Below are 26,374 nucleotides of genomic sequence, written 5' to 3'. Positions count from 1 at the left end.
TCTATCAACAAATTGTGATATATTCCTACCACAGAATGCTGCTCAGCAATAAAAAACAATGAACTGATGTTATAAACAAGAACATGGATAAATCTCCAAAATATTATGTTAAAAGAAAAAACCCCCAAACAGAAGAGTTCATACTCTGGCTCCACTATGCAAAGTTTAAGAACAAACAAAATAATACAATCAGAATAACTAGGTGGAGACTGACTGGAAGGGGTCTCAAGAGAACTTTCTGGGGTGATAGAAATGTTCTAGATCCTGTTTGGGATGGGATGGGTGTGTATGTTTAATAACTCACTGAACTGTAAATTTAAGATCTGTGCAGGGAATTCCCTGGCAGTCCAGTGGTTAGGACTCTGTGCTTCCACTGTCAGGCGCCCGGATTTAATCCTTGGTTGGGGAACTAAGATCGCACAAACAGCGTGCTGTGGCCAAAAAAACCCAACAAACAAACAAACAAACAAAAAACCTGTGCATTTCACTGTATATAAATTTTACCTCAATGAAGAAAAAACAGGTTTCAGGCTAATATGAAAAACATGTTCAACCTCACCAAACAAATGAAAGTAAAAATATAATTTATCCTTGGCTTGTGAATTATGCAAATATATAAAAAAAATCCTAATGCTAGTGAGAATACAGTGAAAACAAGAACACTTTTAGATCCATGGCATGATTGCTAAAACTTTCCAGAAAATAATTTGGCAATATGTAGCAAGAAACTTAAAATAGTTCATACCATTAATCTAATAATTCCATGTCTAGAATTTGTTTCCTATGAAAATAATCAAGGGGCTTGCAGAACAATTTATGAATGTGGAATGAGTTAATGTTATGTATATCCATTTTATGGATTATTTTGTAAATATTAAAAATCCTTTTAAAAGAATGTTTAGGGACTTCCCTGATGTCACAGTGGTTAAGACTCCAAGCTCCCAATGCAGGGGGCCCGGGTTCAACCCTTGGTCAGGGAACTAGATCCCACATGCATGCCGCAACTAAGAAGCCTGTGAGCCGCAACTAAGGAAAAGGTGAGCTTGCAACTAAGGAGCCCACCTGCCGCAACTAAGACCCAGCACAACCAAATAAATAAATAAATAAATAAATAAAATATTAAAAAAAGAACACTTAATTGATATGAGAAAGTACTCAGGATGTAGTGTTAAGTGGATGACAAGCATACAAAATTGTATTATAATCCTAACTTTGTTCACATATGCATACACACAGAAAAAAAGATGAAGTAAATAGTCTTAAATGTTGAGACTGGTTATTTTAACACCAAGGTAAATAGCTGACTTTTAGTTTGAGTCTCTAGTTTCAAATTCTCTTGGGTAGATACCTTTAAGTGGAATTACTGGATCATATGTAATTCTATGTTCAACTTTTTAAGGAACTGCCACACTGTTTTCCACAGCAGCTGCACCATTTCACATTCCCATGAGCAATGCACAAGAGTTCCAATTTCTCCACATCATCCCCAAAACTTGTTATTTTCTGTTTTCTGGATAACGGTCATCCTAATGTAGGTGAAGTGGGATCTCACTGTGGTTTTTATTTGTATTTCCCTAATGATAATGATGTTGAATATCTTTTCATGTGCTAATTGACCATCTGTAAATCTTCTTGGAGAAATGTCTATTCAAGTTCTTCACTCATTTTTTTAAAAAATTTATTTATTTTTGGCCGTGTTGGGTCTTTGTTGCTGCGCGTGGGCTTTTTCTAGTTGCGGCGAAGAGGGGTTACTCTTCGTTGCAGTGTGTGGGCTTCTCATTGTGGTGGCTTCTCTTGTTGAGCACAGGCTGTAGGCGTGCGGGCTTCAGTAGTTGTGGCACACGGGCTCAGTAGTTGTGGCTCGCGGGCTCTAGAGCACAGGCTCAGTAGTTGTGGTGCATGGGCTTAGTTGCTCCGCGGCATGTGGGATCTTCCTGGCCCAGGGCTCGAACCTGTGTTCCCTGCATTGGCAGGTTGATTCTTAACCACTGTGCCACCAGGGAAGTCCCCTTCACTCATTTTTAAATTCGTTTGCTTGCTTTTTTCTTGTTGAGTTATAGGAATTCTTTATATAGTCTAGATATTTTCCCCCTCATAATATTATTATTTTATTATTTTAAAATATATTCTAGGGACTTCCATGGCAGTCCAGTGGTTAAGACTTCGCCTTCCAACGCAGAGGGTGAGGGTTCGATCCCTGGTCGGGGAGCTAAGAGCCCACAGTCCTCTCAGCCAAAAAACCAAAACAGAAGCAATATTGTAACAAGTTCAATAAAGACTTTAAAAATGGTCTACATCAAAAAAAAAAAAGGTCTACATCAAAAAAATCCTAAAAAAATAAAAAAAATATATATATATTCTAGATATTAATCCCTTATTAGATGTATGATTTGCAAATATTTTCCCTCATTCTGTAGATTGTCTTTTCACTTTCTTGGTAGTGGCTTTTGATGCACAAGTGTTTTTAATTTTTTTTTTTTAAGCCGTTCCCCGTGGCTTGTGGGATTTCAGTTCCCCGACCATGGATTGAACCAGGGCAACGGCAGTGAAAGCCTGGAATCCTAACCACTAGGCCACCAGGGAACTTCCAAGTGTTTTTAATTTTGAAGAAGTTCAATTAATTTTTTTCTTTCATCACTTATCATTTTGGTGTCATATGTAAGAAATAATCTCCTAATCCAATTTATCTATTTTTTCTTTCATTGCCTGTGCATTTGGTATCATACATAAGAAATAAGATCATGAAGATTTTCACCTATGTTTTATTCTAAGAGTTTCATAGTTTTAGCTCTTAAGTTTAGGTCTTTAATCCATCTTGAGCTAATTTTTATATATGGTATAAGATAAGGGTCCAACTTTGTTTTTTCTCATGTGGATATACAGGTTTCCCAGCACCATTTGTTGAAAAGACAAATGAAAAGCCCTTTCCCACTGAAAGATCAAATTCTGACTGTCAAAATTTAGTTGACTATATATGTGAGGGTTTATTTCCAGATTCTCTATTTTATTCCATTGGGAATATGTATTACTTTTGTAATCTGAAATTAACTAACTAAGATAGATGGAAAGCACTGACTCTTTAGTCTATACCTGCTAACTAGGCTTCCAAAGGCACCTGGAAAAATGAGTCTCAGAAATGCAATTACCTTAACGACCAAAAAAAAAAAAAAAAAAAAAAAAAGACTTAGGGAAGGACTGACTACTTTCTTCCCATGCATGTAAAGAAATGGTTACAACCAATTTAAGTGTTACAGATAATTCATAGGTGGGGTCCAAACACCCCAGTGGATAGCCAACTTTTGCCCAATGGCCTACATGTAGTTAACAGCAGAAGGAACAGTAGCAGCAGCAGGTCCTCAAGTGAAACCCCATCCCTGTTGTGATATCCCTAGTTGCTGGAAGCTGCCTGGCTTCATTCTAGCCCTCAAAGCCTTCTCTCTTGAGAACTTTTCTAGCTCACAGGCTACAGATAAGCTATATAAGAATGTGTGCTTTAGGGTCACTATCTTTCCAGACCTGCAACTGTACAAGGTGTATTTACCCAAGCTGGGCTATAAACCCATCCAGGAATCCCAGAGCCACGGAAATGACTGCAAACTGATTAGGTGGGACCATTCCATAAGACAGCCTGAAAGCTAGTGGCTGCGTTTTTTGTTTGTTTTGGCATAAGGTAAAATTAGAAACAATAAAAATGCATGGATCTTAGGTGTTCTGTTGAGTTTTGACAGTTAGATACAACTGTGAAACCACCACTTAAAACAAGATGTAGAATAGTTCCTTCATATTTCATTCCATCAATTTCCTCCCCAGCCAAGCAGCACTTTCTGATTTCTATCACCATGGATCGTCTTGTCTGTTCTTGGATTTCGTGTAAGTGGAATATGGTATATATTCTAGAAGGAATTGCTGAGTCATAGAGTAGAGGTATGTTCGACTTCATAAGAAACTGCCAAACAGTTCTTCAAAATGGTTGTAACATTCTATACTCTCACTGGTGTGTTGAATGTCCTAGTTGCTTCATTTCTTTGCCAACATTTGGTTTTGTTTGTCTTTTTTATTTTAGCCAATTCCCTGTGTCTGAAATGGTGTCTCTTTGTGATTTTATCTTGCATTTCTTTGATGATTAAAGATGTTGAGCACTTTTTTGTGTTATTGCCTTTCATGTACCTTTTTTTTGTGAGGGGTCTGTTCAAATAAGCAATCAGATGATTTGATCTTTTTTTTTTTTTTTTTTTTTTGCGGTGTGCGGGCCTCTCACTGTTGTGGCCTCTCCTGTTGCGGAGCACAGGTTCCGGACGCGCAGGCTCAGCGGCCATGGCTCACGGGCCCAGCCGCTCCGCGGCATGTGGGATCTTCCCAGACTGGGGCACGAACCCATGTCCCCTGCATTGGCAGGTGGACTCTCAACCATTGCGCCACCAGGGAAGCCCCTGATTTGCTCATTTTTAACGGGTTGTTCACCTTTTTATTATTGATTTATAGAAGTTTGTCATATATTTTCAATACAAGTCCACTGTCAGATATAGTGTGAATATTTTTTTCCCAGTTTGGGGCTTATCTAATCTTTTACTACACATTGTCTTTGGTGAGCAGAACTAATTTTGAAGAAGTCCAATTTATCAGAAAAGAAAAAAATTTATTATTAGTGCATTTTGTATCCTGTCTAAGAAATTTTTACCTTAAGGTTGCAAAAACATTCACTTTTCTTCTAGAAGCTTTATGATTCTGAGTTTTCTATTTCAAGGTGTAGAAAACCTTCAATTTTGTTCCTTTTTTCAGGACTGTTTTGGCTATTTTAGGTCCTTTGTATTTTCATGTAAATTTTAGAATCGGATTATCTGTATCTTCAAAAATTCCTGCTGGAATTTTTATTGTGATGGTATTGAATCTATAACCGAATTTAGGAAGAATGACAGCTACTAACTGACAGACTTTTTCACTGAACAGGGTAAGGCAGCTGCAGTGAAACCCCGCACTGCCTTCAGCATAGCACAAGAAGGGTTTTTAAATGTTATTAACCAATATCATTTATTTTAAAAGAAATGAAAAATTAAACTACAAAGAGATACATTAGATTGGCAAAAATCCAAAGGTTTTACCACTATATTGACTGTCAGAAGGGGAGGAGGCACTCTCAAAGGCTGCAGCTAGGAATGTAGATGGATATAACCCTAGAAAGGAAGTCTGGGAATATCTATCACAATTACCAATGCATATGTTTTTTCACCCAGCAATTCTACTCTAGGGATTTATCTAGTAGCAGATGTACTCACACACATGCAAAATCACATGTGCACAAGGTTATGTGTTGTTTGAAACAGCAAAAGACTTTAAATGTATTATGGCATGTCCAATACAGTGGAATATGATATAGCTTAAAAAAAGAATGAGGAGGGAATTCCCTGGTAGTCCAATGGTTAGGACTCGGTGCTTTCTCTGCCGGGGCCCGGGTTCAATCCCTGGTTGGAGAACTACGATAACTAAGATCCCTCAAGCCATGCTGCATGGCAGGAAAAAAAAAAAAAAAAGAGGAAACTCTCTATAAAATGAAATAGAAAGATTTCCTAGATGTATTATTAAGGTTAAAAAAAAAGAAAGGTGAAGACGAGTATAGAATTTACTATCATAAAAAGGGAAGGAGGGGAAGATGACTTTATTTGTATTTGTTTGTATATGCTTAATGAGTTGTTGGGAAAATTACACAAGAAACTGATAAAAGTGGATTATCTCTATGGGGGCAGGGGTGGAAAGAAGACTTTTCACTGCCTATCTGTATATACTTTTTGACTTTTGAATTATGTGAATATATTACATATTCAAAAAATTAAATTTTGCAAATGAATTTTTTTTCTAAGTATCTGATGATGATAATGATGATAGGAAGAGCAACCATTAATGAACACTTAATATATACTTGGGCTGACTACTTTATATGCATTATCTTGCTTAATCCTTCTATTAACCTCATGGGGTAGATGCAATAATCACTCCTATTTTACAGATGAGGAAAAACTGAGACTCAGAGGGTTATGTAGCTAAGAAGTTGTAAAACTGGGATTCAATCTGAGGTTTGTGTGCTTAACCACTATATCACACTGTACATCTATGTAACGGTTTTGATATTGATATATGTATTGACTGATATAAAAGAAAAAAGCAATTACCTGCTGCCCTTCTGTACCCTCGGCGGTAACCATAGCAACAGAGTGTGTTCCTGCTGAGGAGATGACTGCATCATGAGCAGGTACTGTGATGGGCGTTCCGTCCTGTGTTACCATTGTGATGGTATTGCCAATGGCCTGCATGTCAGCTTGAGATATGTTCACCTGCAATACAATGCATTTTACAATCAGGCAATGTTTCTTGTTTTATCTGGCAGTCTTTATTAAGGGCTAGGCCTAATCCTTGTATAAGTCTACTCTGGGAGCAGATAAGCATTTTACAATGGAAAGAGGTCATCAGAAAAACTGCATATTCCTTTTTTTTTTTAATATCTTTATTGGAAAAACTGAATATTCCTTAAATGCATTTACTCCTCTCCATCTCTACTGACAATTTAGACCCCTATTTTTCTCTCATCTAATTTTCTGCAATACAATGTCTTTCCAAATATCTAGTCTAACCCGTCCCTAATCATCCTCTACCTTGTCACCTTTCTAAAAACCAAACAAATTTCATTATGCTCCCTGCTCAAATCCCCAGTGACTCCCCATCACTACAGTTCAGACTTCTTACATGGCACTCATGACCTTTCATCATCTGGCCTTAAACAGCTTCTCCAGACTCATCTTTCACTACTTCCAAACCAGCACACAAATCTGGCACTCCAGCCACAACAGATCATTTGCATCCCCGGGACTGTCATATTCTGTTATATTTTTGTGACTTTGCCCTTTCCTTCACTCTCTGCCTGGCTAACTCATAAAAATTCTTCAAGATCCAGATGAATGGCCATTCTCTACAAGGGCCTCCAAGATTCCTTCAGGAAGCATCATTTACCCCTTCCTCCAGGTTGCCACAATACTTTACATACCTGTCGATTATATACCCATCATTATGAGAAATTATTTTTCATTTTAGGAACGTCCCTCTCCTACTAGACTACGATACCCCCCCTTCCAGTACCCCCCACACTAACTTTACCAAAATATCTGTCATTGGGTTCAATAAATGTTTGTTTTTTAATTGACCAAAGGAATGGAATAGAAATCCCTAAAGGAAATGGGAAGGTTATATCTAGAGAAAATACAACATTGGGATGGGGAAAATAGCCGCTTTAAAACATATGAAGAGGGATTAGACACATTCTATATGGTCAGAGAAAAGCCATGAGTGGATCACACAGTGGTAAGTTCCAGTCTGATAAACCCTCAAATTATCCAGCAATGGAACAGACCGTCTCTTCAGAGAGAAACTGCCTCATCTATATGGGGGCTGCTGTAGAGGGAATTTCTCCAGTATAGGAAGGGAAGGAAGTTAGATCAAATGACCTCCACAGAGCCTATCTGTGATGACCTAATTTTTAAAAAAGGCTTAGGGTTGATGCTGAATTAAAATTGTGTTAGTAAATATGTTAAATCTTATATGCCAATCAGTGGACAAAGAGTGTTGTGTAGAATTGGTGATGTCAAAAGTAAGGGGAAGAGGAATGAATGGGATGGTACAAGTGCTTTTTATTTTCCTATCCTGAATACGTTCTGCCTTCTAGCTAACATCAGCACATTAACAGTTATCAACACAGAGGGCAAATTAATCATGGGAGGTAAAGGTCTGAGAGAGACAGGTAAGAAGAGAGTTCTCCATGGAAGAGGTAGATATAGAAGGATAAAGAACCCCATATGTCTATTTCCACCAGTTATTAAGACAACCTTAGCTAGAGCTTAAAAATGAAATCAAGTCTGAATTATTTTAGGCTAGTGGCATCTAGAAAACAATGACAAGTTTGACTATTGAACAACAGCCATTATATTGCTTTTCCTGGGGAAATCAAGATACCTCTTCTATTAATTCTGTGAAGCTAGTTAAGTGAACTCCCATGATTCCAGGTAGGGAGAGAGTCACACTCTGGAAATTTTACAGATGTGCCCATCACTGACTTGCCAGGATCTTTCAATGATGTCCTCGTCACCTCAGCCAAACCTCTGCTGACTTCTCAATCCTATCCCTTCTCTGAATTGGGTTTCATATGGATCTATTACTTTTCAAGCCCTCAATTTCACTGTGGTTCTGACCTTCACCACCTCACATTTGAACAATACCCATAACACCATTTGAATTCTACAGAGTCACAAACCTTCTCTCTTTACTAATCTCCCTGCAGGTAGTCGCTTTCAACAGGCTACTAGAAAGCCTCCAGGAGATCCAGCACTGCCTACAAGCTAAACTCCAAACTCTGTGCCCCAATTCAAGGCTTTCTTCAATTGGGACCCAACCTGCCTTTCAAGCCCAGGCTCAGAGAAATATTATTTAACTTGTTTGACTTTTGGTGGGTACTTACATGCTGAGTCCCGTCCTGGGATATGAGTGTAACCTGTTGACTCAACCCAGACTGGGTTACTGTGGCTACTTGTGTAGACACAACATCGTCCCCTTCTACACCTGTAACATACGTGATCTGGGACCCTTTAAGAACATCTTCACTTTGACCTGTTTAAAACAAATGAATTATTTATTTGATCAAACAACCAAGCTGTTTAGAAAACAGAGGAGATTTTAAATATTACAGAGAAAACTGACAGAAGTTAAATGGCATGTGTATTAAATTCTAAATCATGTTTTTTTTTCTTTGGCCATGTGGCATGTGGGATCTTAGTTCCCTGACTAGGGATTGAACCCGAGGCCCTTGCATTGGAAGTGCAGTCTTAACCATTGGACCACCAGGGAAGTCCCTAAATTCTAAACCATGAAAATGGCTTCCAGCACCTCCTGCCAATCTCTCCACCTCCTCTTTTGCAAAGCCAAACCAAATCAAAGCAGACCAAACCAAACTTCCACATAAAGTGTAACTGTTCTAATTTTGAGAGACCTTGCTTATTCTCTTATTTGGAGTAATTATGTGATACCATGCATGTGTGCTGCGGCAGGGAGTGGGGGAACTGTACAGGGAGACTAACTGGCAAATAACCCTTCCAACATGGCAAGTATGCACTAAGTCCTTGCAGTCACTTAAGAAGCTGCTAAAAATGATAAGACAACCTTCATAAACATTAACCACAAAACCAGAATGGTATGTAAACACAACGTACTAACACTAAGTTACTTACTCTTTTAACACAAGTGACTGATTATAAGTCATCAGTACACAGTGACATCATTGTGTAAAGACAACGTAATGGCATATTATCTGGGTTAAGGTTAACCATTTAGTAAGTAACAGAACAGGAGCCCCCCTCCACTTCTTTATTTCACAAAGAACCAGCAAGTAAACAGCAATTTCAATAGTCAATTACTGCCATACTTGGCAACCAGGAAGATTATTGATCCCTCTCTTCTATTGCTTTCCACCTCTCATGATGCCAGAAAAAGGGTAAATATTTTTTTTTCCTTCAAAGAAGGACTTTATATGCTAATTTATGAGTACTTCTCAAAGTTATGGTTGATGCCTACACTCATACAGCTATAGTCATCATGGTGTAATCTCTATGACACTCATCACTTCATTTCTTTTTGTTCTGTTCCATGGCTGTTTATTATATTTATTATTATACCATTATTCCAATGGGTTCAAAACCTAGGGGACCATATGGGAGAAAAAGAACATAAACCCATCCTTATTCTTGGAAAAACAATCTTACTTTAATTTTTTTAACAAAATGTATATTATTATAGATTATCTTCTAGAACACAAGAAATTCTAACAATCTGAAATATCAACATTTAAGGAAGAGATTGAGGAAGCTTAAAAGAGGAACAGTCTTAAACCTAAGTTTGACATCATGAAAGTCTGCTTTCTAATTGCAACGATTTAGCAGCTGTTGTGATATCTAACAATGCACACTTACACTGCTTTGGCTAGAAAACAGCATAGCATTCAAGAGTGAAGGAATTTGGGGGAATTCCCTGGTTGTCCAGTGGTTAGGCACTTTCACTACCAGGGACCCGGGTTCAATCCCTGGTCAGGAAACTAAGATCCCACAAGCCATGTGGCGTGGCCAAAAATAAAAAAACTCAAAAATAGAAGAGTGAAGGAATTGTTATTTTCTTACTATCACATGACTGATATCTGAAAAGACAAATTAGAACTCCAGGGAATTATCTGAGTAGACAGTGAATGATCTGTTCTTTTCCTTATTCTCCAACCATTTTTTTCCTACCTAAATGTTTTTCAACACTTCAATACTAGTTGTTAAGAATGGGTAAAGATGTTTTAATTTTCAAATTTACTCCATTTAGGAGGTACTCAATGAAACAGGACAACATATGTTTCTTTTTGTTTGTTTGTTTTAGAAAAACCTACTTCATTTTACCTATTTAACTATGCTGATTTATTTAACTGAAATCATAGAATCTAATTCTCTAAAATATTTTTTCCAAGAGTTTATCCTTATTGAAATGAATGTTTTTGTCTCCAACAACACTACTGAATAGCACATGAATCAACTAAGAGTTATCTGGGAGTGCTTCACCGCTCTTATGATTAAGACCAACATCTTAATACACCCAAATAGTCTAGGCTGCCCCTGCCTTGCTGTGCAGTCTCATTTCATACCACCTTCCCAAGCAGAAGTGCCATGCTGGCCAGGCTTCTTTCAGTCTCTCCGATTTACTTTGCTCTCTCCCACCTCAGGGCTTTTCGCTTGTGTCAGTCCCTCTATTTGGATCTTTCTCTTGCCTTTGCTCCCTGTTTACCACCCCCCCAACCCCCAACATCCCTGACTCTACACCAAGTTAACCCTTATTCACCCTGTAGATCTCTCCAAAAATCACTTCCTCAGGGGAGCCTTCTCTGACCTACGAGACTAGACTAACTTCCCCTCTTATATCCCAGAGCACTAAGCGCCTTTTTTTGATAGCAATTATCACAGCTGTAAATGATATGTTTGTGTGACTATTTGAAAAACTTTATGATTTGAGAAAATGCTTTAAGTCATAAATTACGTTCATAACTGTTGATTTTCAAACACAGACATAGACATACTGGAAAAAACCCTTACCTGGAGGAGGCTCAAAGAAGGCTTCCTGCTCCTCCTCGATGGGCTCAGTGTCATTGTGAGCTGTCCGTTTGTGCATGGCCAGCGTGGAGATCTGTTTATATGTCTTCCCACAGTGGTTACAGTTGTACGGTTTGGAGTGAGTGTGAACAACATGATGTTTGTACAAACTGGAATATTCTGTGAACCTTTTGTCACACCCAGGGACTGTACAAACATATGGCTTTTCCCCTAAGAACAGCACACACATACAAAAAAATCAACTTTTACCTACAAAGGCATAATCATTCCATACCTTCTGGTGGGGGGAGGGGGGAGGGGGTGGGGGAGGGGGCAGAGAGAGGGAACCTCTAGTGGCAAAAATAAATAGCTGTCAAATCCCTTTCTATCCTGCTAGGAGGCAGTGAACAAGAAAAGACTCCTTAACTATGGTTTCAACTTGGATCAAAAGGTGGTCTGCACCCTGAGTCTCATCCCATGCCTGAATACTACTTTCCCCTTAATTACAAGGGATGTGAAAAATAAGGATGGAGATGTTTATTGCCCAGTTAACTCTAAGATTTGGTGAAACTGTTATTGTTACCTGTAACTAGATAATCTAGATATCATTAGTGATACTTTACTAATAATGGCAATAATAAATGCAATTATTAGTATAACTAATGTAGCTTACCCTAAGGGTTTTTTAAAATATATTTATTTATTTATTTTCTAAAAATTTTTATTTATTTATTTGGTTGCGCCAAGTCTTAGTTGTGGAAGGCGGGTTCCTTAGTTGGGGCTCCAAGGCTCCTTAGTTGCAGCAGATGGGCTCCTTAGTTGTGTGGCATGCGAACTTTTAGCTGCAGCATGCATGTGGGACCTAGTTCCCTGACCAGGGATTGAACCCAGGCCCCCTGCATTGGGAGCGCAGTCTTATCCACTGCACTACCAGGGAAGTCCCCAAATATATATATATTTATTTATTTACACCGGGTCTTAGTTGTGGCACATGGGCTCCTTAGTTGCGGCAGGCAGGCTCCTTAGCTGTGGCATGTGAACTCTTAGTTGTGGCATGCATGTGGGATCTAGTTCCCTGACCAGGGATTGAAACCAGGCCCCCTGCACTGGGAGCGCAGGGTCTTAACCACTGTGCCACCAGGGAAATCCCACCCTAAGGGTTTTATAAGGATAATAAACAAAGATTTTCTAAAAAGTCTATGAGACATAGTTTGGACACTTCAGTAAATCTAAAAGGACACACATTTTATATTAACTTCAGTTGACTTCTTGCATCCAATCAAAAGCTATTAAATATTCACTAAAAACAACTCAATACAAAGTAATTCTTTTTCCATGAAACAGTCTGAGAACAATGTAGGCAGGACATATATTTTTAGAACTTTTCATTATAGAAAATTTCAAACATACACAAAAGTATAGAGAAACAGTGCAATAAACCCCCATGTACCAATCATCTAGCTTCAACTATCAATTTATGGCCAATATAGTTTCATTTATTCACCACACATTTCTGCCCCCTCTTCCCACCCTGGATTATTCTGAAACAGCTCCAGATAGCATTCTATCTCATCTATAAATTTCAGATTGTATAAAAGACAGATGTTTTTAAATAACAAAATTAACAATAATTATTTAATATCATAAAATATCTAGACACTGTTAATATGTAGTGGGGGGAATCTAACACTGAGAGCAAACTGGAACAAATTAACCTAACTGTAGTTTTTTTTTCTTTTATAAATTTATTTATTTATTTATTTTTGGCTGCACTGGGTCTTCATTGCGTGCTTGGGCTTTCTCTAGCTGCAGTGAGTGGGGGCTACTCTTCGTTGTGGTGTGTGGGCTTCTCATTGCGGTGGCTCCTCTTGCTGCGCAGCACGGGCTCTAGATCCCAGGCTCAGTAGTTGTGGCGCATGGGCTTAGTTGCTCCGTGGCATGTGGCATCTTCCAGGACCAGGGTTCAAACCTGTGTCCCCTGCATTGGCAGGCAGATTCTTAACCACTGCGCCACCAGCGAAGTCCCCCCAACCTTAGTTTAAATGAATACTTGTAACCACTTAGAAGGGGTATGGGGGCCAGGGCCAGGGTGGGGAGTAGCAGGGGGAGAATAAACTAATTAAAGTAACTCATACACACAGTATTTGACTAATGCTCTCAGTCTTGGACTAGGCTGGAGTGGGGAAAACTGCAAACAAATCTTCAGCTCTTCTTGGTAGGCTTGTTTATTGTAGTGCTATGGGCAAAACAACTCTGAAACTATTTTAGGTGTAATAAAGGATTAAGCAATGAATAAATGTGTCAATGTTGTTGGAAGCTAGAGCACTTACTATGGAAGAAGGGACATACAAATACGGAATGAGGGAAGAAAAGAGCTCTGTAAGATGAGCTGGAATTGGATGTACTATTGTGAACTCATATACTCTCTAAAATGTGTTTATGTGTGTATACATATGCATATCCCAGTTTGTTCTCATTTTACACCTTTCTTGGGTTAACTCCATCTTTTTCCATGGTTCTGAACCAGTAAAACCAACCACAAATATAAAATCACTAATGTAATCTGTAATATACGTCTTAGACATTAGTAATTGAGATTGCTTCTGTCCTTTGCCCAGCCTGCACTCTCAAAGCAGGGCAGGTTAAAGTTCTTATCTTGAGGAATGGTTGTGGGGGAGATATGACAAGGGCAAGGCCAGGCAGGGAAATGTCAGGCAATTCCAACTCAGAGAACCAGCCCTATTCATATTTAGGCTGGAGCAGAAACTGCCACTAGGTGGCACCAAACCACAGTCAAGATGGAAATGAATTTGTATTTTTGGTGGGAGGGGGGTTGTTTTGTGATTTTGTCTTGAAATTATACTTTTTTAAATTGAAGTATAATTGACTTACAATATTAGTTTCAGGTGTATAGCATACTGATTCAATATTTTTATACATTACAAAATGATCACCACAATAAGTCTAGTTACCATTTATCAACGTACCAAGTTATTACAATATTATTGATTATATTCCCTATGCTGTATATCCCATGACTCATTTATTTTATACCTGGAAGCTTGTACCTCTTAATCTCCCACGCCTATTTCACTCATCCCCCAAGCCCCTCCCCTCTGGCAACTACCAGGTTTGTTTTCTCTATCCATGTGTCTGTTTTTGTTTTACGTTTGTCTGTTTTATTTTTAAGCTCCACATAAGTGAAATTATATGGTATTTGTCTTTCTCTGTCTGACTTATTTCACTTAGCTTAATACCCTCTAGGTATCCATGCTGTCACAAATGGCAAGATTTCATTCTTTTTTATGGCTAATATTCCATTGTATGTGTATCACATCTTTTTTTTTTAAATATTTATTTATTTGGCTGCACTGGGTCTTAGTTGTGGCATGCAGGATCTTTTAGTTGCAGCATGTGGGATCTTTAGTTGCAGCATGCACGATCTTTTAGTTGTGGCATGCAGGATTTTTAATTGCGGCATGCAAACTCTTATTTGAGGCATGTGGGATCTAGTTCCCTGACCAGGGATTGAACCCGGGCCCCCTGCACTGGGAACATGGAGTCTTAGCCACTGGACCACCAGGGAAGTCCCTATGTGTATCACATCTTTATCCATTCATCTATCAATGGATACTTAGGCTGCTTCCATATCTTGGCTACTGTAAATAATGCTGCAATGAACACAGGGGTGTATATATATCGTTTTGAATTAGTGTTTTTGTTTTCTTCATTAAAATACCCAGAAGTGTAATTGCTGGATCGTATGGTAGTTCTATTTTTAATTTTTTGAGGAACCTCCATACTGTTTTCCATAGTGGCTGTACCAATTTACATTCCCACCAACAGTGCAATAGGATTTTCTCTTCTCCACATCCTTCCTCATGACTAACTTGGTCACCAGGTCCTTTGCTGATACCTCTTCAATGTCTTTCATTTTTATCCTTCTCCATCTCACTCACTTCAAATATTCGAACGGCCCTTAATCAGTCTCCTTGCTTATGGTCTCATCTCCCTTTAACTTCTTTCTACGGTATTGACAGAGTGATTTTTTTCCTAAAAAAACAAATTTTCTTTAAATCCTCTTAAGGCTTCCCCTCTGCCCATAGCAATATTCAAAACTTGTGAATGTACCAGTTTCAAAGGAAAGGGATTGTTGTAAATGCCTGAAAACATTTCCAGAGATATCCAGGGGTCTGTAGAATGCAGACTAACTTACGCAACTAAAGTTCCATTCTTCAAAAATGTCTTTTCATTTTGAATTATCACAAGTTTACTCTTAATATCAGTAATAAAAACAATACATTAAAAATCTCCCTCTCATTCACCTTTCCACTCACATCAAAAATACAACCATCTGGGCTTCCCTGGTGGTACAGTGGTTGAGAGTCCGCCTGCCGATGCAGGGGACACTGGTTCGTGCCCTGGTCTGGGAAGATCCCACATGCTGCGGAGCGGCTAGGCCCATGAGCCATGGCCACTGAGCCTGCGCGTCCGGAGCCTGTGCTCCACAACGGAAGAGGCCACAAGAGTGAGAGGCCCGCGTACCGCAAAAACAAAAAAACAAAAAACAAAAAAAAACAACCATCTGAAACTAACACAATATTATAAATCAACCATACTTCAAATAAAAAAAAATACAACCACAAAATGGAGAATCAAAATTAAAACGTTTTAAGAGGAGGGTGGGACGAACTGGGAGACTAGGATTGATATATATACACTACCATGCGTAAAACAGATAGCTAGCAGGAACATGCTATAAAGGACAGGAAGCTCAGCTCGGTGCTCTGTGGCGACCTAGATGGGTGGGATGGGGGAGGGTGGGAAGGAGGTCCAAGAGGGAGGGGATATAGGTATACATATAGCTGATTCACTTCATTGTACAGCAGAAACTAACACAACATTGTAAAACAATTATACTCCAATTAAAAAAAAATTAAAAAGTTTTGGGTAATTCCCCAGCAGTCCAGTGGTTAGGACTCAGCGCTTTCACTGCAGGGGGCCGGGTATGATCCCTGGTTGGGGAACTAGGAATCCTGCAAACCATGAAGCGTGGCCAAAAAAAAAAAAATTAAAAACTTTTGAGCTGCAAATGACACCATCAAGAAATTGAAAAAAAAATGAAAACAAAAACCCCACAATAACAGGAAAAAATGTCTGTAAATCACATACCTAACAAGGGACTTGTATACAGAATATAATAAAGAATTCTTATAACCCAACCAAAAAAAAGGCAACCCAATTTAAAAAATGGGCTAAGAATCTGAACAGACATTTCCCCCAAAAATACATACAAATGGCCAATAAGCATATAAAAAGATGCTCAACATCATTAGCAAACTAGGAAAATACAAATCAAAAGCACAATGAGGTAGATACCACTTCCCACACACTATGATGGCTAAAATCAAAAAGAGAGATAACAACAACTGTTTGCTAGGATGTGGAGAAATTGGAACCCTCATACATTGCTGGTGAGAACGTAAAATGTTGCAACCACTTTGGAAAACAATTTGGCAGTTCCTCAAAATGTTAAACAAAGTTATCATAAGATCCAACAATTCCACTCCTAGGTGTATACCCAAGAGGAATAAAAACATATATCCAAAAAAAAGAAAAAAATGGTATTCCCTGGTGGTCCAGTGGTTAGGACTCTGCATTCTCACTGCCAAGGGCCTAGGTTCAATCCCTGGCAAGGGAACTAAGATCCCAAGAGCTGTGTGGTACAGCCAAAATAAAAACACCACACATCCAGACAAAAAATTGTACATGAATACTCCAGCAGCATTATTCATAATAGCCAAAAAGTGAAAATAACTGGTAAATTGATAAATAAAATTTGATGCATTCATATAAAGGAATACTAGTCAGTAATTAAAAAGGAAAGAACTATTGATATGCCATGGCTGAACCTCAGTACTATTATGCTAAGGGAAAGAAACCAGACAATAAACACCATATACTGTACATCTATAAGAAATATTCAGAATGGGAAAATCCATAATTGCTTATGGCTGGTAGGGTGGGAGAAGACTGCTAACAAGTATGGAGTTTCTTTCAGGTGAGATGAAAATGTTCTAAAATTGGATTTTGGTGATGGTTGTACAACCCTGTGAATATAATAAAAAACACTGAATCATATACTTTAAATGGATGAATTGTACAGTTCGTGAATTATATCTCAATAAAGCTGTTAAAAATATATATCCATAGACACTCTGCAATAATCATGTCTACTATGCCTCCCTAAATCAACTGTCCTGGAAAATATCTTGTCTGTCTCTGTATTTCTGGTGCCTGGCAGGGGAACAAAGAGCAGATGGTCAATAACTGTTGAATAAATAAATGTAAAAATGCTAAGGTGGGGCTTCCCTGGTGGCGCAGTGGTTGAGAGTCCGCCTGCCGATGCAGGGGACACGGGTTCGTGCCCCGGTCCGGGAAGATCCCACATGCCGCGGAGCAGCTGGGCCCGTGAGGCATGGCCGCTGAGCCTGCGTGTCCGGAGCCTGTGCTCCGCAACAGGAGAGGCCACAACAGTGAGAGGCCCGCATACCGCAAAAAAAAAAAAAAAAATGCTAAGGTGAAGTTTTTTCAAGTTGCATAATCCATTTCTACCATGCCAAGTGGCAGGAAGGAGGGAAGAGATTACTTGTAAATGGTTTATAGGAGAGGCAGGAATTCAATTGAGCCTTGAAAGACAGAAGACCAAGAACTAGAGACCGTTACCTGTGTGTATCCTCACATGGTTTTTATAATTGGTTGCACTGGCAAATGCCCTCCCACATCCTGGTTCTGTGCAGTAATAAGGTCTTTCTCCTGTGTGTGTCCTAATATGCACTTTTCTGATATTCGATGTTGTGAAAGACCGACCACAGCCTTCAAAGTGACATTTAAAGGGCCTTTCTCCTGAAAACACAAAGGGATATACATTAAATGGTGCAAAAATACACAGAAAATTGAAATGTCTTATCCTTCAATTCTGCTTAGGATCATTCATGCTCAGACTCTAGCCTTTTTGTATTGAACTTCCCTTTGAGTTGTTTTCTCTTTTTTTCTGTCAACAGCATCATCTACTCCAAACTTAAATTTACATAGGAAAATCTGAACAGTATTCAAAACTCATCACTGATTACATGACTTTCCAAAATGGAATTACCCAGAAAGGCATATTAAAAAATGAGCTGAGAAAAGAAGACAAAGAAATACATATCAAAAAGAAATATAAAAGAAAAATAGAGTCTGGAATAAGGATTACGTTAGAACAACCCTAGAATCCCCTAAAAGCTTACCTCCTACTTTATTCTATAATACTTGAAGAAAAAGAATTTTTGGTCCTTTTAAAATCTAGTGTCTAACACATAATATGAATCAAAAATCCTTGCTGAATATATTACTATTCTCAGGAGCTTGGAGACGCTTGCCTCTGATATAACAGATAAAACTAAGAGCACGAATGAAATAGAAGCAGGGACCTACAGCTTTGTCCCTGAACACTGTAAAGTAAAGCCGATTTGGGATCATATTTGAACTAAAAGTTAAACTTTAATGACTGGAAGAATCCTCCATGAAAATCTGCTAAACTATCTCAGAATACTTAGAAGTATTTGGGGACAAAGCGATAACACTATGTTTAAAACATCTGCAGTAAAATCTCAAACTAAAGGACCTTATGCTATACTACTTAGTCAACAGCTTATAATAGCATCTCTTATCAACAGTTTCTGAAACTCTTCCAGCTCTGATCCAAAGCAAATAATTACCTTTATATTACCAATCTGCAAATAATCAAGTACAAGGAGGGGAGGGGAGGGGAGGGAAGATAAGAACAAAGTACCCTTTAGGAAAAGCAGAGAAGGAATTTAAGGACAGGGGAGATGATCACAAGGAAGTAACAAGCCTTTCTTTCTGTGGGGCTGTGAGGGGTTCAGATACTTTTTTTAGAAGCAGCTTAATGCAGAAGAAGCAGTACTAAACTGAGAAGGAATTGGGTGCCTTAGGTTCTGGTCTCTGTTGCGCTACTAAGTAGATGTATAATCCTAGGTAAATAAGACTGTTGCTCAGATAATTCCTGAAAACTGAGAGGGTTGGTGGTCTAGGGCCATCGTTAATCTCTTGGAACATGAACCCCTTTGAGAATCTAACAGCGTTACAGGCCCTCATCCTGGAAAGAAGCATACATGCACGAATGGCAAATTGCATGGAGTTTTGGGAGTTTAAGAGAAGCCCTTGACGTTGACTCCCTGAAACGCTTCCAGAAACTACTTCCCCAAGTTCCTTCCTGCAGATTAAGAACTCCTGGCCTAGATATGACATTTCTTCACACCAGTACCTGTATGAGTTCTGATATGTTTTTGTAGATCTCCTGAAGTTTTGAAAGATTTAGTACAATTATCTTCTGAACACCGATATGGCTTTTCTCCTGTATGAGTTCTGACATGACTTTTTAATCCATAACCTTTAAGAAAAATTTAAAAGAAATGTAATTACACAAGACCCCTCTAAGCATGCCCATTGAGATTAAGTTATTGAAAAATATAGTAAACACCAAGGATATAATACTAGGCAAACACAACAGAATAACTATTAAAAAGGTACAAGAGTATGACAACTCAGGACTGTCCTGCTGAAAATTCAATAGTTTCATCTCTGTCTAGAAGAGATTGTGTGCTTCTTTTTTTAAAGTGCCCCAATCTTATTAGATGTTTACAACTCATACCCCAAAATCTTGAAGTAGAATCAAGACATGATACCCGGAGAAAACCATAATTCAAAAAGATACATGCACCGCAATGTTCACTGCAGCACTATTTACAATAGCCAGGATATGGAAGCAACCTAAACGTCCATCAACAGAGGAATGGATAAAGAAGATATGTACATATATACAATGGAATATTACTCAGCCATAAAAAAGAACAAAATAATGCCATCTGCAGGAACATGGATGGACCTAGAGATTGCCATACTGAGTGAAGTAAGTCAGACACAGAAAGACAAATATCATATGATATTGCTTATATGTGGAATCTAAAAAAAAGGGTACAAATGAACTTATTTACAAAACAGAAGTAGAGTCACGATGTAGAAAACAAACTTACGGTTACCAGGGGATAAGTGGGGGGTGGGAGGGATAAATTGGGAGACTCAGAATGACATATACACACTACTATATATAAAATAACTAATAAGAACCTGTTGCATAGCATAGGGAACTCTACTCAATACTCTGTAATGGCCTATATGGAAAAAGAATCCAAAAAAAAAAAAAGGGGAGAGTGGATATATGAATATGTATAACTGATTCATTTGCTATACACCTGAAACTATCACAACACTGTAAATCAACTATACTCCAATAAAATTTTTTTAAAAATAAATAAATGAATAAATGGATGAATATAGGAAAAAAACTTATAGAATGTTACAATTAATATTTGTACAGTAAACTGTATGTAAATTTTACCTCAAAAAAGAAATGTAAACAAATATTGATATGCATGCTGAACTGTTTATGGTGGTATACTCTAACATTTTTCATTTATATAAATGTTTGTAAATTTTCATAATAAAAAAGAAAAAATCCTGAGAAACAAAACCAAAAAGAATCGTGACATGGAATGAGGAATAGGGTGAAGTCAGGAGGCCTGGCAACGGTCCTGGCCCTCTTGGATGTGTACCTGGGAGGGACCCGTCCCACTGCTAAGCCCCTGTTCCCCATGGTTCCCCCTAAGGTCTGTCCTAATGTTAAACTCTGTGTCAGCCTTAATGCTTGACTTTTGTTTTTCCTGCTAAAAGAAAGCAGAGTATGGAGTGAAATAACAAACACAGTAGGCAGAAACAGGTCTGAGGAGCAAAATGAGAACACAGAGAGAGAACAGAGCAAACAGGACAAAACGCAGTAAGGGAGAGATTGGAAAACTAGTCACTGTGTGCCCACTAATTCAGACCAAGGCAAGGGGTCAGTTCCTGCCTCTGACCCGTCTCTGCTTGACCCCCAAGTGTAACCAAGAAACAAAGAAAATTCATGTTTTTACCTGTTGCAAATGCTTTCCCACAGCCTGCATGCTCACACTGATAAGGCCGGTCTCCTGTGTGTGATCGCTCATGCACCTGTTATTAAAACACGGCATGAGTTTATTTCCTTGAGGCACTCCACAGGTGGATGGTCTCCACAGAGACCTTTTTTATTTCCCCACTGCTGAATTATGTTGTTGCTTGTATGTTATTTTTGAAAAACAAAAGATAACTTCTTTTCTCAAAAACTACAGGTCAATAATTCTCAATATAGACCAAATGTTGTATGTTAAGAAGTACTCATTTTAAATAAGGAACAGGGGACTTCCCTGGTGGCACAGTGGTTAAGAATCCGCCTGCCAATGCAGGGGACACAGCTTCCATCCCTGGCCCGGGAAGATCCCACACGACACAAAGCAACTAAGCCCGTGCGCCACAACTACTGAGCCTGCACTCTAGAGCCCGTGAGCCACAACTACTGAAGCCTGCGTGCCACAACTGCTGAGCCCGCGTGCTGCAACTACCGAAGCCCACGTGCCTAGAGCCCATGCTCCATAACAAGAGAAGCCACCACAATGAGAAGCCCACTCGCCACAACTAGAGAAAGCCCGTGTGCAGCAACGGAGACCCAACGCAGCCAAAAATAAAAAAATATATATATATATAAATTAAAAAATAAGAGGTTCAAGTTTTTCTAGAGTGGTCAAAGGTGTTTGAATGGAACATGTACCTGGTGAGACGCAGGAGTACAAGGAGACGCTACACAACATAAGGCTAAGAGTGTGGAGGCTGCTGGCAGAGGGGCCTCAATCTGAGGCAAGGCTTCACTGCTGACTAGTGGTGTGGCCATGGCACTTGCCTTCTCTCAGCCTCAAAGTCCTCTCTGTAAAGTGGGGACATAATAGTACCTACGATAGAGGGCTGCTGTGACAAATGAATACTCATGACAATGGCCAACATTTACTGAACCTTTACCACATGCCAGGCCATTCTCTTCAGTACTTTACATGTACAGAATTAACTAACTTAATTCTCACAACCACTCATTGAGGGAGGTACTTTTATCATCCAATATTATAGATAAGGAAAATGAGGTACTTAAGAGGTCAAGTAACATGTAAACACTGATAAGTAGTGGAGATGGGCTCTAGGGATGTTATTCCAAATATGCTAAATGCACACTTCCTGACACATTGTGAGTTATTCAATAAATGTTAGCTATTATTTTTATGGGTCATGGTATGTTGTGTTTAGCTGCAATCAAAATACTTGGCCTATGTATTTGACAGACAGGACAAATTAACACCAACTTTCACTATATTTCAGCAAATCACTGTTAACGGAATGATTACACATATATCTCCCATGTAATTACATAAATTTCACATTTGAGAAAAATGTATTCAAATATGTAGAGTACCCCTATCATGTGTCACGTAGTATGCTGGACCTGAGGGAGCCAGAGATGAAAAAAGCATAGTCCAAGCCCTCAAAGAGTTCAGTTTCTAAAATCTGCATAGGCTTTTGTGTGAGTGTATTTGTATCTTGATAGGTGGGGGAGAACAATGGTGTTTGAATACTGCAAACACATTATATTGGCATTTAATGCCCTATTCTCATAACTAGACACAGCCTTTCCTTCATATATACCTTAAGATGATGAGCTGTTGTATATAATTTTCCACATCCGTCATAGCCACATCGAAAGGCCTTCTCTCCACTCTGTTGAGACTTAGCAGTTACTCTTGTTGCATGTCCTTGTAAGACAATCTAGATGAAACAAAAAGTATGATTTAAATTATTTATACAGAAATAAAGTAGATGAAATTACAATTTTCAGGATAAAAAAGATAAAACTGTAATGTGGTTTTCCAGACTCAGGTCATCATTTTATGAAGATTCTATCATGCTGAGCCAGTTAGGTTAATTCTGTTCCACGGCTGAAGTCAGCAGCTCTGGAAGAAGTCAAAAGGAGATCCACAAGGGGGCATAGTCAGCGCTCACAGGTCGATTCCCACTCTAGAAAAGTCAAGCCAGGGAGCATCCATCAATGCATTATATGCAGGTGTTCCTTGACATACTCCAGGGAATTAAGTGTGTGTGTGTGTGTGTGTGTGTGTGTGTGTGTGTGTGTGTATATGTATATATATGTGTATATATATATTTATAATGTATATATGTATTTTAGGACATATGTTCTAAACAATGTAAAAATCAATTTCAAAAGCAAAGGAAAAGAGGGGGTTAGGTCATTTGAGTCGCCTGTGGGAGACATTACAATCCATATGATCCTAGTCTATACTTACACAGTGTTAAGTAGAAGATCACTTCTCTGGAACTCAACACAAGACTTTAAACAACTGCACTGATGTTAGAGGTTTTTTAAAGATTATGACCTATTTTAGAAATTGAGGTACCATGAAAATTGAAGAATAACTTTCTACTCTGTGGGCATGTGGTGATGGTGCTGCCACATCCTATCTGTGCAGATTGTCATACTTGGCTCAAAAATGACTCTGGGACTTCCCTGGTGGCGCAGTGGTTAAAAATCCGCCTGCCAATGCAGGGGACACGGGTTCGAGCCCTGGTCCAGGAAGATCCCACATGCCGTGGAGCAACTAAGCCTGTGCACCACAACTACTGAGCCTGAGCTCTAGAGCCATGAGCCACAACTACTGACCCATGCACCCAGAGCCCATGCTCCGCAATAAGAGAAGCCACCACAATGAGAAGCACGTGCACTGCGACCAAGGGTAGCACCTGCTCACCACAAGTAGAGAAAGCCTGCGCAGCAACGAAGACCCAATGCAGCCAAAAATAAATAAATAAAAATAAATTGTTTTAAAAAACTGCCAAGCCAAAGGACTTTGATCTCCAATGTAAATAAAATTAGTTTTTAATGAAGTCAAAACTAATGGAAACCATGAAAAAGGACCTTGGATTCTAACAGAACATGTAAAGCATCAACAATGCTGCATGATGCTAACACATTTACAAATTACATTCTCATGTGTTACCTAAAATATTAATCAAATGAAACTCTCATTTGGTTTTCATAACCCCACGAGATGGGTAAGGCAAAGATTATTGTTCTCATTTAGCTAATAAGTCTCAGATCCAGAGAAATTAAGTAATTTGCCCACAGTCACACCAGATACTACATAGCAGAATGGAAGCTCGACTGAGATGTTTTTATTACAAATTACATGTTACTTTAATAGCACGCTGTTCTGCTTAACTAAGGGTGGTGTAGCTGAAGGGCAATGACAACAGTCATAGCCTCCCTGAAACACACATATCCCATCATCCTTATGGTTCTTACAACTGAACACATGGGCAACCTTAAACAGAGTACTTCAGATGAGTGTTTTCAAATTCGGTACTACTGGGGCCTCCCTGGTGGCGCAGTGGTTGAGAGTCCACCTGCCGATGCAGGCGACACAGGTTTGTGCCCTGGTCCGGGAAGATCCCACATGCCGCGGAGCAGCTGGGCCCGTGAGCCATGGCCGCTGAGCCTGCGTGTCTGGAGCCTGTGCTCCGCAACGGGAGAGGCCACAACAGTGAGAGGCCCGCGTACCACCAAAAAAACAAAACAAAACAAAACAAATTCGGTACTGCTGACATTTTGAAAGAATAATTCTTTGTTGTAGTGGGGCTGTTCTATGCCTTGCAGGACATCTACTCAGAATATGTCCCCAATTGTGACGACCAAACTTGTCTTCAGACACTGCCGAATGTCCCCCAGGGGGCAAAACTGCCTTCCCACAAGCGCATTAAGTTTTAGATACTCTAGGTCTTTCTTGTTCTATGAAATCTGGTTTCAAGTAAGAGATCAGCTCAGCAGCACAACTAGTATGCTTATGTTATAGATGAAAGAAAAAGCTCTAAACTGTAAGCATCACAATGAAAAAAAATCTAAAGCTTTGAAACAAGACTGTAAAAAAAATCTATCGCATTAGGTATAGACCTCTTTACTTTAAAGTTCAGCCAGACACAGAGTTACAACTTCTTAAGCAACTCTGGCAGAAGTAGGATGAGTACTAAGAGACAAACCAAGACGTTACAGGTCCTGCTTATTTGCAGCGGTTCTTCTGGGATATTTTGACCTTTTAATACCACGTATTGGGTCCTCAACCTCAACTATGGTACTCAATTGTTTTGGAGGATAGAAGATTCAGAAACTTCTGGTCTAGCATTTAATGAAGAGAAATATGAGTCACAAATACAAGCCACATATATAATTTTTTTTTGGCCGTGGTGGGTCTTCGTTGCTGCGCACGGGCTTTCTCTAGCTGCGGCGAGCAGCGGCTACTCTTCGTTGTGGTGCGCAGCCTTCTCATTGAGGTGGTTTCTCTTGTTGTGGCTCGCGAGCTCTAGGCACGCAGGCTTTAGTAGTTGTGGTGCACGGGCTTAGCTGCTCCGCGGCATGTGGGATCTTCCCAGGGATGGAACCTGTGTCCCCTGCACCAGCAGGCAGATTGTTAACCACTGCACCACCAGGGAAGTCCCCACATTTATAATTTAAAATGTTCTAGTAACTACATTTTAAAAGGAAAAAGAAACAGGTGAAATTAATTTTAGTAATTATTTTATTTTACCTAGTATGTCCAAAATATTATCATTTCAACATGTCATCAACAGGAGACATTATTAATGAGATATTTTACATTCTTTTTTTTTTTTTTGCTGTATGCGGGCCTCTCACTGTTGTGGCCTCTCCTGTTGCGGAGCATAGGCTCCGGACGCGCAGGCTCAGCGGCCATGCCTCATGGGTGCAGCTGCTCCGCAGCATGTGGGATCTTCCCGTACCAGGGCACGAACCCGCGTCCCCTGCATCGGCAGGTGGACTCTCAACCACTGTGCCACCAGGGAAGCCCTACATTCTTATTTTCATTGTAAGTCTTTTAACTCTGGTATGTATTTTACACTCACGGCACATGCCAATTCTGACTAGTCACATTTCAAGTGCTCAGTAGTGACAACATTTTGGACAGCATAGATCTAGTCTGTAAGGAGAGGTACAAAGGGAAAAGGAGAAAAAGCTACAGTCAGAACAAAAATCCTATCAACTTTCTTCATTTTCTTTGTCTATTGGCACAAACACCAAATGGTTATATATCTGCAGATAAAGAGTAAGCGTGCTTTTTACGACATTCTGTTTCAGCAGTTCTGAATTCCTAGTATGTTTCTGAGTTCAGAAATTAATTATT

General features: G+C 39.2%; 1 protein-coding gene across 4 annotated transcripts in view; it reads right to left on the bottom strand.

The window, feature by feature from the left end:
* The window catches only part of ZNF143 (zinc finger protein 143), a 54,000-nt gene that overhangs the window by 6,420 nt on the left and 21,206 nt on the right, over nt 1-26,374 (bottom strand). For all 4 annotated transcript variants that reach the window (XM_082844419.1, XM_082844420.1, XM_082844421.1 and 1 more), the window contains exons 8-14: nt 22,815-22,934; nt 21,185-21,260; nt 19,480-19,605; nt 17,877-18,056; nt 11,154-11,381; nt 8,498-8,646; nt 6,165-6,326 (exon numbers count right to left, since the gene is read on the bottom strand). In XM_082844419.1, coding sequence (XP_082700545.1) covers nt 6,165-6,326; nt 8,498-8,646; nt 11,154-11,381; nt 17,877-18,056; nt 19,480-19,605; nt 21,185-21,260; nt 22,815-22,934 — 1,041 coding nt within the window. The remainder of the gene's footprint in view (nt 1-6,164; nt 6,327-8,497; nt 8,647-11,153; nt 11,382-17,876; nt 18,057-19,479; nt 19,606-21,184; nt 21,261-22,814; nt 22,935-26,374) is intronic.

This window comes from Leucopleurus acutus (assembly GCF_964270905.1).
Source record: "Leucopleurus acutus genome assembly, chromosome: 8".
NCBI classification, from domain to species: Eukaryota; Metazoa; Chordata; class Mammalia; order Artiodactyla; family Delphinidae; genus Leucopleurus; species Leucopleurus acutus.
This window is presented reverse-complemented; position numbering and strand designations above follow the sequence as displayed.